The sequence below is a fragment of the Rhinolophus hipposideros genome (genome assembly GCF_964194185.1).
Source record: "Rhinolophus hipposideros genome assembly, chromosome: 19".
In the NCBI taxonomy this organism is placed as follows: Eukaryota; Metazoa; Chordata; class Mammalia; order Chiroptera; family Rhinolophidae; genus Rhinolophus; species Rhinolophus hipposideros.
Genome location: NC_138065.1, coordinates 14142296 through 14157175, shown reverse-complemented (window position 1 = coordinate 14157175; position 14880 = coordinate 14142296). Strand labels below are relative to the sequence as shown.

General features: G+C 48.0%; 1 protein-coding gene across 6 annotated transcripts in view; it reads left to right on the top strand.

The window, feature by feature from the left end:
• ELAPOR1 (endosome-lysosome associated apoptosis and autophagy regulator 1) overlaps nt 1-8967 on the top strand; it is a 61134-nt gene extending 52167 nt beyond the window's left edge. Inside the window, exons 15-23 of one of the 6 annotated variants that reach the window (XM_081025055.1) lie at nt 927-1100; nt 3103-3283; nt 3569-3665; nt 4164-4265; nt 5399-5525; nt 5603-5781; nt 6283-6448; nt 6672-6727; nt 7557-7961. In XM_081025055.1, coding sequence (XP_080881181.1) covers nt 927-1100; nt 3103-3283; nt 3569-3665; nt 4164-4265; nt 5399-5525; nt 5603-5781; nt 6283-6448; nt 6672-6727; nt 7557-7590 — 1116 coding nt within the window. In that variant the 3' untranslated portion in view covers nt 7591-7961. Of the gene's footprint in view, nt 1-926; nt 1101-3102; nt 3284-3568; nt 3666-4163; nt 4266-5398; nt 5526-5602; nt 5782-6282; nt 6449-6628; nt 6728-7525 lie in introns of all 6 variants that reach the window. The other 5 variants (XM_081025056.1, XM_081025054.1, XM_081025057.1 and 2 more) reach the window with 5 other exon arrangements.
• The last annotated feature ends 5913 nt before the right edge of the window (nt 8968-14880 follow it).

Here is a 14880-nt window from a genome sequence, read left to right as displayed (position 1 = left end):
CATCCAGCTTATTGTCGTGGGAATTCGCCCCCTCTTCTTTGGGAAGGTCACCCACCTTTGCTGGGACATACAGTTAATTGGCATCGCTGTCTTCTGTCCCAGCGGTTTCTTCTATAGTGGAAAGCAGTGCTGTTGGCCCATGTACTGTCTGAATCTAAGGAAGTACTACGACTAAAAGCTCTTAAGTATTCCTTAATGCTTTTAGGGGCACTTGCATTTGACTGATCACAACCACTTGGACGTACATCTGTAAGGCAGTCTTTATACAACCTGCAAACTTGGCTCGGTTTTGCTGTGCAGGGAGAGCAAGTGTTACAGACCCCTGGCAACCTCTCTTGGGCACCCTGGGACTTTTGCCACAAACTGCTTCCCTTGGGGTTCCCTCTGCTGCTCTGGGAGGGAATGACGGTTGTGTAAGACAGCTGTGGAATGGAGGAGACCCCAAAAACAGAGCAAGGAAGGGGAATAAAGCCCCTTTTGAAGTTCACTTTCCTACAGAGAACCTAAGAAAGAGGAAGCCGAGCTCAGTGAGTTTGATATGGGGGAGGGGGCAAAGTTTGTAGTTCTCTGTCCTGCCCCCCTGAATAGCCTTCTTCCAGTGAGCACCTCGTTGTCTTCTGCTTGAAGACAAGAAGGGCTACCTTGTGTTTTGAGCGAATTCTATAATTTAAGCATAAGGACGAGGCTATAGAATCTGACCCAACTACTTACTGAAAAATGGGTTTCGGTTTGTACATCATACATGTGCTAGAATGGCAAGATGTACATAAACCCCACCAGCCCGTTTTACTTCTTTTAATGCCCAGCCACAATCCTTACTTCCTCCTCCTTTCACCTCACTTGGGCTGCACCAGGCTGGGTCTCCACTGGGGTCTTCTCCAGGACCCCGCCCGAGCAGCCAGCCTCATGGACCACTTTCCCCTTAGATCCAGTCTCTGTGCTACAACGATTGCACCTTCTCAGTCAGCACTCCAAGCAGAACCTTCGACTACAACTTCTTGGCCCTGGCAGACACCATCTCTCTGGCTGGAGGGCCAAGCTTCACTTCCAAAGGGTTGAAATACTTCCATCACTTTACCCTAAGTCTCTGTGGAAACCAGGTAAGGTGTGCAAGTGCTGACAGTGTGGGAATTGCAAGGGGATGCCAGTGGATCAGAGACCAGAGATGGACGTAGGAGAAAAGCTAGAAAAACCTTCAGGTAGGAGGAGGTGGAGAAGATGAAAGGTTTTAAATGGTTATTCTTCTCCCTGAGGACTCTCCCTAAAATTAAATCACTTGGATTACAAAAATTTAGGAAAATAAGTGTTTAATATAAGATGTTCATTTATTCCTCCCTGACCTTTATTCCCTCAATTGAGTATATAAACACGATGCAGGAGCAAGATTTCTTTCCCTTAAAACGCAGTTTTCAGTAATCATGGCACTTATCATTTGTTTTCTAGAAGCTAAAGTAAATTATTCTTAGATCAGCTACATGTATCTTTGCTGATAGTACAAAAGAAACATGAAAGGCTTTATAAGGAAAGAATGTTACCACCAGCCATTTCAGGCTGCTGCAAATATTCTGGATCCAACATTTAAAGGCAGAAATGTAAAGGGTAGTCATACCGCTCGTGCACTTGACTAAATTACAAACAAGCCAAGATTAGCAGTTGGAGAGCTAGCTTCATACGGTACAAACGACAGAGCGTCCTGAGCATTTCGTCTGTGATGCTGTGTGGAGATAAGGCCTGAGCACCACACAGCTTCTACCCATCTTCTGCAGCATGCAAAAACTGTTGGTTTGTGTTTGGGTAGAGAACATGTCAAGAAACCCATGAAAAATTAGAGATAGATGTCTCCATCTTGTTTTTTAACAGTTTTTGCAGAAGTTAAAATAAAACCTCAGAAGTGACAGTGATAACTCAGAAATTGAGACTGATTAAAGCTCCATGTAGCAATAGTTTCATTCAGTGAAGAGAAAGAGAAAGAGAGAGCGAGAGAGCGAGAGAGCGAGCGAGAGAGAGAGAGAGAGAGAGAGAGAGAGAGAGAGAGGTGAAGATGGGGAATTTGGAGAGTTTGTGTCTTTTTCTTTTTTTTTGGTTTGCTCCTTTATTCTTTTCAAAAATGTTTACTGTGTGCTGTCATACTAGAGACCCTCAGTTCAAAAACAAAGTAACTCTTTTATTATAATGTAAAGGTTTCTTTCTGTTCTCATGTTCTTTCTTACAATCTAGAAAATACACTGAGATACCAGATTTAGCAACTTAGCTCGATTTGTAATAAAATATATAATATTGAAAACCCTACATTCTAAATGATTAGTCCACTTAAATTTAACATCTTGAACAAATGATTTTATATTAGCAAACAAGTTACATATTGATATGCCATAAATTTAATATTTTTAAAGGAACAATACCTCATATTTCCTCTATTACAAAATCATGAGGAAGGAGTCTCAGTTCCTATCATCGTCTTCCAGATTTCTTATACAGTGAGGGTTGCTAAAAACTGGAGAAGCAAACTGTCTTTTCTTGAGAAAAAATTTTTAATGGCATACTTGTAGGTTCCAATTGGTCCTAAGATGTCCTATCCCAAGGCAGGGAAAGGGCTAGTTATGGGGTCTGTTTTAACCTCTGGAAGTCTCTGTCTGGAAAGTGCTTCTGAAACAAGCATGGGGGAAATCACAGCACCAAGGGAGACGCAGAGAGAGAATATGAACCAGACCAGGTGTTCAAAAAATTTCATGGGATCAGTTACATATTTCAGTAACTGTCTAGAAAACTGACTAGGATAAGAAAGGCCCTTAACTGGTAGCTGGTAGACCAGGTCTCCAAATCAGTTACCCCCATTTTAGTCCTGATAATATGGGGCTCCCACATGACTCCAAGGAAATAAAAAGACCGGGGGACCCCTGAGCCAGAGTTCCAGAAACTAGGACACCGAGGCCTTATTTTTAGCTTTTTAAAAAAAACCTGTCTTGTAATTAGATCTGGGATGAATCCTTCCACTGCAACATACCATCAGAAGGCTGAAATTTTAGATGTGAGAAAAACTGTCCCCGGTTTCCTTCTGAGAGTTCTGTGAGTATTCACTCCTCCCCAAACCCTCCTGCCCAGGGTAAGAAAATGTCCGTGTGTAGCGACAATGTCACTGACTTCCGGATTCCTGAGGGCGAATCAAGTTTCTCCAAATCCATCACAGCCTACGTCTGCCAGGCGGTCATCATTCCCCCCGAGATGACAGGCTACAAGGCTGGAGTGTCCTCACAGCCTGTCAGCCTCGCTGATCGACTTATCGGTGAGTAACCTCACTGCTCCAGCTTGCCTGAGTGTGTCCACATGTAAGAGAAAGGGCGGCTACCAGGCTCTGAGGTAAGAGGCCCCAGATGAGGAGACCAACCTCCAGACCTGTTTTCTATTCCATCCTGGGGCACCAAGTGCCACGGGGGCTTCTGACCAACCTTTGGTTCACCCTTTCGTGAGCCGCTCAGGGATGTGATGAGAAGAAGGTTACATAATGCCAGGTATTGAAAGAATCAAAGTGGTCGCCAGCTAATGCTACTATTGAGCTCTGATTTGGCAGGGGTAACGACAGATCTGACCCTGGATGGAATCACCGCCCCAGCTGAACTTTTCCACCCGGAGTCCTTGGGAATACCAGATGTGATCTTCTTTTACAGGTGATGTGAGGCCAGGTTAATGCAAGTGAAACCTTGGGCTACCCCACAATTTCTGTTCCATCCCTCTCTTCCTAGCCACCTATTACTTATCAGGCCAAAACATGTCCAAGGTCTAGCCGATCCCCCCAGCAATGACAGCTGAAGGCTGGGAGCCCCCTGATGCCCGCTTCTTGGGTATTACTGGGACAAGTCTGTCTTGGAGGCAGGGAGAAATCCTGGATGACCTGTAGCAGACTTCCCTTCCTGCCTAAGGACCCTCGCTCCAGTGTTACACACGCTAATCTTTCCTAAACCAGTGTATTCCCCCTTGAGCACGTCCCCGATCCCTCCTCTCTCCTCATATAAACCAAGGCCTGTGCACTCCGTGTGTGCACTGTCTGTGTGACCCCCACTCCAGACTCCCCAGCGAGGGCCCTGTTCCGTGCTCACGTCACTCAGTGACTCTCCAGTGGCACAGATCGGTGACTCACTTCCCCCCGGGGCTGGCTTTCACTACAGATCCAATGATGTGACTCAGTCCTGCAGTTCTGGGAGGTCAACCACCATCCGCCTCAGATGCAGTCCACTGAAACCTGCCCCTGGAAGCCTGTCACTTCCAAGGTAAAGGGATAACAAAGCCTCCCTTCCTTGGGATCATTCCATCCCAAGAGCCAAAGGTGACCCAAAAAGAGCCAACGAGAAAACAGTGTGACACCCATGAATGGGTTCTTGGGGACGGAGTCGTGCTCCAAAGCCCCAATCTGCGGATGTCAACAAAGCGGCAGGAGGAAGCATCCAAGCTCCCTCACGTCCCCAGCATCACGGGCGCAGCTGCGAGGCACACTGACCAAGGGCTGGCGCTGACAGCCATACTTGACTCGTCTCCTCCACTTACTCTGTTATTGTGCATACGTTTCTCGGCTTCTCTAAGGCCTCTTTTTTCATTACCTGTAACGTGGAGATAATAGTAAGTTCCCTCAGGGGCTTGTTGTGAAGACCTGAAGTCTCATGGTGCCTGGCTGTGTATTTGCTATGATTACAATTAATAAAGATTTGGGGAATCCTAGAAACTCTCCACGACTAAAAGATCTAATTCCAAGTTTAATAGCTTGATGCACTAAATCAGGAATTCCCAAACTGATTACAGTACCCCTCCACCTCACCTCGTTCTCCCCCCCACACACACATAACCCCAATAACATCCTGAGGGGCACTAGTATCTTGAGAGAGATGGTTTGGACAAAGCTGCTCCAAAACAACTGATCAGGGAGATGGGGAAGCAGGATATGTGGGCCCAGCAGTGGCATCGAAATGTAAGACCACTGCTGCTGTTGTCAACGCCACAGGAAAGCACGTAATAGATATCCGTGACCCAAAGTCCATTCCTGAACCCCACTCCCAGGCAGCTGCACTGAAGTGGCTTCTGCATAACGTCACAAGTCTATGCGGAGAACAGGAGCCCCGGAGGGGTTGGCGGGGGCAAGCACGCTGGAGCTCAAGACACCTTACATTGGCTGTCACCTGCTGTCAGCAGAAACCCACACAGGGTGGGGAGCCCAGCAGAGGCTGGGAGGCTTCTCACGTCCAGGAAATCAGAGAGCAAAACCTGGGTTAAGGATTAGTTGGAAGGATCCTGGCGGGGCGAACGGTTTGACAAGGGGAGGATGGATGAGGCCAGCTGAGAGGACAGGACTCCAACCCGTTCTTTCCCACTGGCCCAGCCACTGAGCGGCCGTCTCCTTCTCGCTTTCTAGCACATGCTCTGATGGGACCTGTGACGGCTGCACCTTCCACTTCCTGTGGGAAAGCGTGGCTGCTTGTCCGCTCTGCTCAGCTGCCGACTACCACGCTATCGTCAGCAGCTGTGTGGCTGGGATCCAGGTATGTTTCTCGGCTGAGGGACTTCCCAGGAGAGAAGGGAACGTAGTATCTGAGTTGCTTGTTTTTCTCCCCAACAGAAGACGACTTATGTGTGGCGAGAACCAAAGCTATGCATGAGTGGCATCTCCCTGCCTGAGCAGAGAGTCACCATCTGCAAAACGATAGATTTCTGGCTGAAAGTGGGCATCTCTGCAGGCACCTGTACTGCCATCCTGCTCACCGTCTTGACCTGTTACTTTTGGAAAAAGAATCAAAAGTACATGATGATGGGGGTATCAGAGATTGGGGATGGGCTGGGTGGGATCATTGAGCCAGGAGGACATGTGACAGGATAAAGTCCTGGGGCTTTTTTCTGGACGTGGCCACAGACCCTATGACTCTGACCGGAGACATGCTGAGACTACACTTAATCCAGTGTATGCCTTGATTCTCCCGACTCCTGACCAGGGACGGTACCACATGGCAGTCTATAAACGGCCATTAGATTCTCAAAAGAAAAGCAAAGAGCATCTTGGTTATTAATAATGAAAATAATGACTTTATGATTCCAATAGTTCTATTAAACTTTGAGATCGAAGAAACAGCCCGGTTTATGAAGGGAAAGCGATCGCTGACCTAGGAGCCCAGACCCCGTCGCGGTGTGCGGCCCAACCCCACGTTGCCATACGTCAGTTTCCTCCCATGGTTTGGGGAGATCTGCCCACAGCCCAGCCTCTCCCCACATTCCGTGTCTTGTCTCTCGCACCCCACTTCACAGACTAGAGTACAAGTACTCCAGGCTGGTGATGAACGCCACCCTCAAGGACTGTGACCTGCCGGCCGCCGACAGCTGTGCCATCATGGAAGGCGAGGACGCGGAGGACGACCTCATCTTTACCAGCAAGAAGTCATTGTTTGGGAAGATCAAATCATTTACCTCCAAGGTACAGAGGCTGGCCAGGGCTCTGAGGGCGGCCTGAGGGCTGGAGGACACACACTGAGCGGCCCCACTGCTCAGGGGCCACTGCACCTCTCCCCCCTCCATACTATCCTATCCCTCCACCCTGGAACCAGGCTCTGCCTTCAGTATTTTCTCACCAAGATTCTTTTCCCTGGGGCCCAAGGCTGCTCTTGACCAGGCTCCTTCTCTCCCAACATGCACTCCAGTTGGTGAACTGTTTGGGCCTTTTAACTTCCAGAAGGAGTATTGAACCATCCACGTTGTAAGAACCATTCCCACCCCACCCCGCCCCATCCACTCCCTCCCCGCCCCCTTTTCTTTTTCGGAGGGAGGGGAAGAGGTGATCTCTAGGATAAATTCTGATCACAGTGAGGCTGTCCTCTGGCCAGTGGAGGGTGCTGTCCCCTAGATGTCCGGCCCGGCTCTCTGGGCGCTGACTCACAGCTCAGCCTAAGCTGTTCAGCCCTGAGCGATTCAGAGCTGGCTTTGCATGCGTGGGTGGGTGGCTAGGTGGGTGGGTTTGAAGCTCATAAATGCAAGACAGACAACACTGTGGCTGGGCACGGGGCCAGCGGAGAGCATCCGAGCAACTACTGCAGGGCCACAGCCCTCTGCAGCGCCTCCGCCCCACCTACACCTCCCCGCTGCCCTGAACCAGTTCATCCAAACAGGTGTGGACAGGGAGGATGGTGAGACAGGAGCAGAGGACAGGGAGGGACAGCAAGGAAAGCAAGGAGGGGGTGTTCCGGTTGCTGAATCCCTTTGTCCTGACCTACCAGGGGGATCCCTGCGCTTCCTGAGACCTTGATTTTTTTTTTTTTTTAAAACTGGTGGGAGAACAATTCACCCTGGGACCATTGAGCCTCTCTGACACTTCTAGAATTCAGCAAATCAGAGGCTTTTAAATATTTTTCTTATTCTCTGACTGAAGGGAGCAAGAATAGAGGGTAGCTTATGTCTAAGTTTCCAAAAGCCACCGAAAGCATGAATTCCACAAGGGTTCCTTCTGTCACCTCTCTTCCATTTCTCTCCTTTGTTCCCCAAACTTGCCCCTGCGCAGCAGCCAGCTCCTGTCACCATCTCTCTTTCAGAGGACGCCTGATGGATTTGACTCAGTGCCACTGAAGACCTCCTCAGGAGGCCCAGACATGGACCTGTGAGGCACTGCCCTGCCTCTCCGCCTCCTCACAGTGGCACATCACCTGGCAAGCCTGTGGCAACGTGGGTGCCAGCTTCCTGCAACACCCACTGCTGAAAAATCTCTTCATTGTGGCCTTATCAGAAGAAGTTTGAATTTCAGATTTTTGGGATTTTTTTATATAGAGTACCCAAACACTCCTTCCTGCTTGCCTCAAACCTGCCAAATATACCCACATTGTGTTTGTATATTACTCCCTTGCTTGCATCTTGTTTCCCAAAATGGTCCGGCCGCGCAGCCATAGGTACATCTGCTCATAATTCTTATAGCTCTGGAATGAAAAGATTTCTCTCTTCTTAAGAATAGAAACTACTTCCTCTGTCCTCTTATTTAAGGGCAGACGCAGCTGGGAGTTTCCCTGATCATATGCCCTGGGCTCATGAGCTCTTCAGGCAGACGCTGGGGCAGGAGGGTATTCCCTGACGGAGCGTCTTCACGGTTGCCTGCATTAGCAGCTCACACTGTGTAATGGATACAGGCGGAGGGCCAGCTGAGTAAGGCCTGGGCAAGAAAAGGTTTGATAAGCACCGAGAGGCAGTAAGGAAGGTTTTGTTCTTCAAACGAGGGACTTCATTCCCTTCCCTTAAGTAAGTGATCGATATTCTTACTGGAGCCAAAAGAAAAGTTCATTGAGAAAATACCCAAAGGCCTGGTGGATTTATTTTCTCCATTTTTTAAATCTCCCACTAGACTATCTCCCAATGACACTCAAGAGAACCAGGTAAGCCCCAAACTCGGATGTTCTAGCCTTATTATCTATTTTGTCTTTACCCACAGAGATGACAAACCCTGCCAGTAAGGAAAATTCTCCCTCCTTGAGTGCCCACATTCCTAGAGGCTTGGGTTATATCACGAAACAGGTAACATATTTCAAAAGAACACCAGGAGGCTGAGGTTTTAATGGGGCCACACTGGGGTGGGCCTGACGTGGCAATGTCTGCTGCTAAGCTTTGTGTCTACTCAGCCTCGTTCAATCAACAACTCTGGGCTAGCCGAAAAAGGGCTTGACTCCCGGGACCATATGCCAGCAGCTGAACCCCATCAGTCTTCAAGGAGGAAAGACTAAGGGAGTTAGTTAACTAAGGCGCTCACCAAACTGGGGCACATCACACTTTCCCGCCTGTCCTCCCCTTTGCCCTGTTCTCTTTTTCTCTGTGTGCTAAAAAACTAAAAAGACTTCTGGCCCCCATTTCTGGCAGCATCCTTTTGAAAGGTGAGTAAACGTCGTGTTCTCTGTGCCCCTTTTCTCCACTTTTACACCAAATGTAATCAATGAAGTTCACCTAGGATGGTAAAACCAGAGCAAGAGTTTAAATTTCCTTTTTCTTTCGACTACTGGCAATTCTTCCTCCCTGTCAGGCTGGAATGCCCGCCCCTTGGTCAAGGACCCAGGTGCCCATGGTTTGTGCCTCTTCTCAAGTGGCCATTTGGTGCTCAGGTGGTAGGTATAGAATGGAGGTAGCATTTCTAAGTGGTTTGTCTGCCACAAAATGGCTTGCTGGTCTTATTAGCCATGCTGCCCCAACAGTGGTCTTATAAAAGGGGTAGTGAGAACGGGAGCCCAGCCGTTACTTCTGGCCAACCACATCACGGAAAGCAGGCAGTCCCTTTCATTCAATACATCTAGAACTTTTTCTTAGTGTATTCAAATCCCCCCTCCTCTCAGAAGCTGTGGCCACGTTGGGATTTCTCCCAATGGATGCAAATAGCGAGCTCCTTCGCTCCAGCCTAAGGTTTTTCTGCAGCCTCGGCAAGACCCTGGGCATCTGCTTCCCCACTAACTAACTTGCTTTTGTGACAAAGCCCACAGAACATCCTTAGACTATTCTAGAAGCAGGAGGACAAAGTACATACCCGGGTGACTTCTTCATTCTGACATATTGAAACGGGGTGCTCCCAAGCAACCTCAAACTCCACTGATTTACTCATAACACTTTACAGATCTTTTTACTGTTCCTTAGTGTACCAACGTCTGTGGCTCTTCTGTGGCCTTCCAGGAACCCCTTCTTCATGCTATCAGTTGTTCCCCGAGCAACTTAAACACACGTTAGATATTTTTTAACAGCTCTTTTGAGATGCAGTTCAACTCGCTATACAACTCACTCATTTAAAACGTCTGAGTCAGTGGGTCTCAGCATACTCACACAACTGCGCACCCATCACCACAGTCTCTTTTACAACAGACACAGTAGAGCAGGGGTGTCCAAACTGCGGCCAACGGCGGCCCGCAATCCGTTTTTAATCAGCCCGCAGCAAATTCCAAAAATATATTTAGTTTACTTAAATAAACCAGGTGAGGCAATACGTACTTCACCTCGAGGGAGTGGCCCGGCTGTCTGTGTATTTTACTGCATAAGGCCCTTGGTGAAAACCGTCGAAAAAAGTTTGGACACCCCTGCATTAGATGGTACATAGGATGAGCCTTTTAGCCCTTAAAATAAGGCTCTAGTGGTTTGCATAAGCTACTGAGGGAGGGAGTGTGGGCTCAGGAGATAAGATATTTAAACCCCATTTGGTTACCCAAAGTACTAGAACACAAAAGTAACTCTCCTCATGTAGGTGTCTCCTGTATTGGGCTGGGGACACAAATGAAGATTGTGGTGTATTCAAGGACCAGATTTCTTTCGTCAATAAAACCTTTTTGTTTTTTGTCTGACTGGACATTAACGATAAGACTGACTATAAAAGAGACTTTGTAACGGATTTTTCAGCTTTGTGAAACCAAATTTTCAACTCATTCAGACTGGTTGGATTTCCTTTTTACTCTGTATTCCAAGAGTGTGTAGTTTGTTAGGGGATGGGTATTACATGCCACGTGTGTGCGCGCGCGTGCGCATGTGTGAAATTAAAACATATCTTTCAAGTTGTTTTTCTTAAACATGGGTTGGATGGCTGGATGGGTGAGTGAGAAATGGTAAATGTTCTTAAAGCTTAAACTGCAGAGGAAGATTCTGGATCCCCAGAGTGACAGAGAAAAGAGCATACTTTGGAGCAACAATGGACCTCGGCTAGGCGCCTCTCATCACTAACAATCAAAGCCTCAGTTTCCACAATAATAAAATTCATCTAATGACGCCTCACCTCTCAAGATTGGGTAAGGATTCAAACAGAGAACACATAAAACACTTAACATGTTAGGTGTTTCCCTTCCAGATCAGTTTTCACTCAGGTGGCACTGAGGCCAGCCACATAACAATGTGTCCGCAAATAAAACTAAAATTAGCTCATGTGGGTCTGAGGCGGATTATTACAGACTAGATTATGGATAAAGTACTAGAGGACATCGAGGACCTACCATTTCCCAGGGTATCGGACTTTTCCGTCACTCTAGTTGAGGGCACTTCATCCCCTAGAAAGAATTCCCTCAGCTGGTTGGGTTTCACCCACATCTGTTTTGACTGAGTGGTACTGGTGGTTCAATATTTTAAATACCATCCCCGCTTATAGACTTTATCCTATAAGCGGGGGTGATATTTACCTTCTTCTTAAGAAGGGAAGTAGGTCAGGAAACTCGCATTAATGTGGCGTCTCTACGTATCAAGCCTGGACTAACAGCTTTCTTAGCATTGCCCACTAAGTTCTTAGAACAGCCCCAGAGGTAGGTCCTATGCCCATTGTAACAGGTAAAGAAAGTGTACCTCCAACCGATTTAGTCACGTGGAGTGTAAGGTCCCTAACGGTCCACCCTTATACTCTAACCACACTGGACTTCTGACTGTCCCTCAGCCATAAGCTCTTTCACACCTCCCAGCTTGAGAATATGCCTCCGCCCCTCCCCTTCCTTTTCACCTGACAGACGACCCCCCACCCCATCTTCAGTCACCCCACTGTGAAACCCTTCTGGCTCACCCACTGGGGATACAACAGGGAAGAAACAATTCAGTTACGTGAGTTCAGCCATATACTGTGCAGTGTCCCAATGCATCAAACAAGCAGCAGACATGACTAAGCTTGAAACTGGGGGGAGGGAGGTGGGGATGTGAGTGGAATGCGTGAATGACTTTAAGGGCTTCCTAATTACCGACAAAGAAGCGAAACATCTGTCAGGTGACCAGGCAAAAAGATACCAATGACTTGGACGAAAACTTCAAGAAGACGTTTAATTGATTGAGAACCACAGAACAATGGCCCTTGCAGATAGAGAAACTGATGTGGGCGTGCCTATACAAAACATTATAGGTAATTAAAGAGCTATTCAAGGAGAGTTTCGAATACAAATAATTCCATTTTAGCCCTGAAGTTAACAATGCTACATAAAATGCAGTTCCCTGAATCATACAGTGTGGTAGGAGAATTGACGCCTCATTCCAATTCTAAGAGGGAGAGGCAGCAAGCATCAAAGCCGACCGGGGCCTGGCAGCTTTCCCTGACCCGCGCTATTTTTAAACGGTTCCTCCTTGGTTACCCAAGGACAGCAACATTAACTGCCTCTTGTTACTGTCCCTCGGATAGAAGGGAGTGGGCAGCTGAGCACTGCAGCTTGGGTTGTCAGTTCCTCCTGAAACAGTATGACTGACGCTACTGTGCGGTGGGAACCTAGAAGGGTGGCAAACCAATCTGGGGGAACGAGTGAAGAGGCTTTCAGAGAAGACTTCCCGGAGGAAGAAGAAACTAGCTGGAGGAAAAATGAAGGGGAAAGGCATTCTAGGTAGAAGGAGCTAGTATCAGGGCTCAGAGGTAAGGAAGGGGAGCCACCAATGGCTCGGTAGGAGGCAGAGTGAGGGGGGAATGCCAAGAGATAAAGTGGGAACGTGTTAGAGGGGCAGATGATGATGGGCTCTGCAAGCTCCATTTGGACATTCTCTTGAGAACAGGGAGTCACTGACGGCTTCCAGCAGAGTGAGAGGACAGGGCTTGCTTGTGACACACTGAGAAATCCTACTCTAAATCCAAAACAAAAAGAGGGACAGAGTAAAGAGGGGCTAAAGTGAAGCCTGCGAGAGCCCTCCCACATGAGCCAGCTCTGAACTGAGGATGGCATCTCTGGCTGGTGCCCCACCGTCTTTTCTTGCTCCCTCCCTGCACGTACTCATTCCCCCTGGGCTGCCCACTGGCTGCCCAGGACCCCCGAGGTCCTGGGTTCTGCTCCCTGAACCTGCACCAAGCTTCCACCACTCAGCCTACTCCCTGCGACTCCCTCATCCAAGGGGGTTGTGACAAGCACCTACCATGTGCAAGGCGCTGGGCTAGGTCCTGTGGGGACAAAAGATGCAACTATCCATTGGTTTTTGCCCTATACGAAAAGGCCACGTTTTCTAGACACGTTCCTCAGGCCGTTTTCTACTAAGGAATGCGAACAGAGGGACAAGCCCCAATACAGACTGTCTCAGACATTTACCAGATTCAGGTTTGGGGTCCATTACGTAACTTCCCTGGGCCTCAGTTTCCTCATACAGGACATAGAGGTTACCCTAGCTGTCTTCCAGTTGGCAGGCCTTGAACCCTTGAGTGCTCAGATGCAGCAAGAGCTCTTCTCAGCATTAAAGGCTAAAAGACACCACCCATCCAAAAGATGGCTTCACACCATCACTCCATAACTGCAGCATTATGTTGATCTGCTTTTGTGTTAGCTTCTGGCAGGAATTACTCAGTGTAGTAATACTGGTTATTTCTTGCTAATCAGCAATTCTAGTTGGCAGCTGTGTGTGTCTAATTACTAAGGGAATACAAATTATTGTTCTTTAAATCACACACGTTAGACAAAAATATTTCAAAACATGAGGGACAAGGTGATAAAAAGATTAGAAATTATTAGGCTAACAGATAGCAGCTAAGAGATTCCCCGCTAGCCCTAAAAATCCTATGATTCTAAGCTGATACGTGAAGTACGTGATTATGCTCATTTGTTAGGTAACAGGAGCATTTTATCAGGTAACAGGAGCATTTTAAAGGAAGAGTTTGTAATCTAATGATAAGACTAATGGTGAAAAATCCTAAGGAATTTTATAGATGATGTAAGACAGAATTGTACACCTGAAATTATGTAATTTCATTAACAATTGTCACCCCAATAAATAAATTTAAAAAAAAAAAATCCTAAGGAAATTTGGAGAGGCCACAATTTTTAAATCAGCCTTCCAACGATACTAAGGCCCTCCTAGAAGGATTGGTGCAGTGGCCCTCCTCCCCCAGGCCTGGGCCCCAGGGCAGCCTCAGGAAGACCCACCAGTGTTTTGAAACTTGCCGGACAACACGCTTGGCGGTGCCTTTGCTGACATGGAAGCCGTCAGCCCCCTTGGCCTGAGAAGAATTCAGAGAACCCAACACTTTGAGGACAACCTTCTCACATGTTTTCTTCAGGGACTGCAGCTCCCCACACCGCCTTTCCACTGGTTTTAAATCGAACGTCCTAGGCATGCTGAACCTGGGGTGGGGGGCCACCCTAGCCAACCCCAGCTCCTAGGCTTCCCTCCACATCGCTACTTGTCAGTTCCACCACTGCCAACGGCCTTGTCCTACATCTGAGTTGGCGTAGCGAGAATGCTGGGGCACGTCCTCATCACATGAGCCCATGCATGAGGCGTAAACCCAGAAAAGCTCAGCACAGCTCGCTTTGGGAACTGGGACTGGGACTCCATAGTCTCTGCAAGGTGGAAGGACGGGGAGCACAGAACGCCTAGTCCCACACCCTCCAAATGATCCCGTTATCAGGGAGAGTCTGATAATTTCGGCTTAACCAGCAGCCAGAATATTTTACTGGAAAGGCCAGAATGTTCTCAAATGAAGGGATGTAAAGTTTGGTCACGTTTTCACACAGACCTGACAGCACCTCGGCACCTTGTAGTGCCTTCAAATCTACTAAATATTTTCCCCTTGGAAGTGTCCTCATGTCTCTCTCTAAAAGATTTCAATTGCACTTTCCAGGCCCTATGCTCTTCAGCCTTGGTAAAGGGACACTCCAGTTTACCGCACAGTCGGTAAAGGTGTCCTAGCTCTAAGGCAGGAAACGGGGACTCCTGAGTCGAGGTAACCCGGGGACTAAAAAAATGTAGCCATACGCTTGTGTCAAGAGGAAGAAGAGAGCAGAGGTCCGGGGAGAGGGTCGTCTGAGGATCCAAGCTTGCAAAACGGAAACTGGCGTCTTTCGGGCTCCAGCTTCCAAGACAGCTATCATATTGGCAGGCGTCCGCCTGGCCTGAGTTATGTCCTTTAACATGAGTAGGAAACTGAGGCACTCACCTTTAAGGGGCAACAAGAAGCCCTAGAGGGCTGCAGAG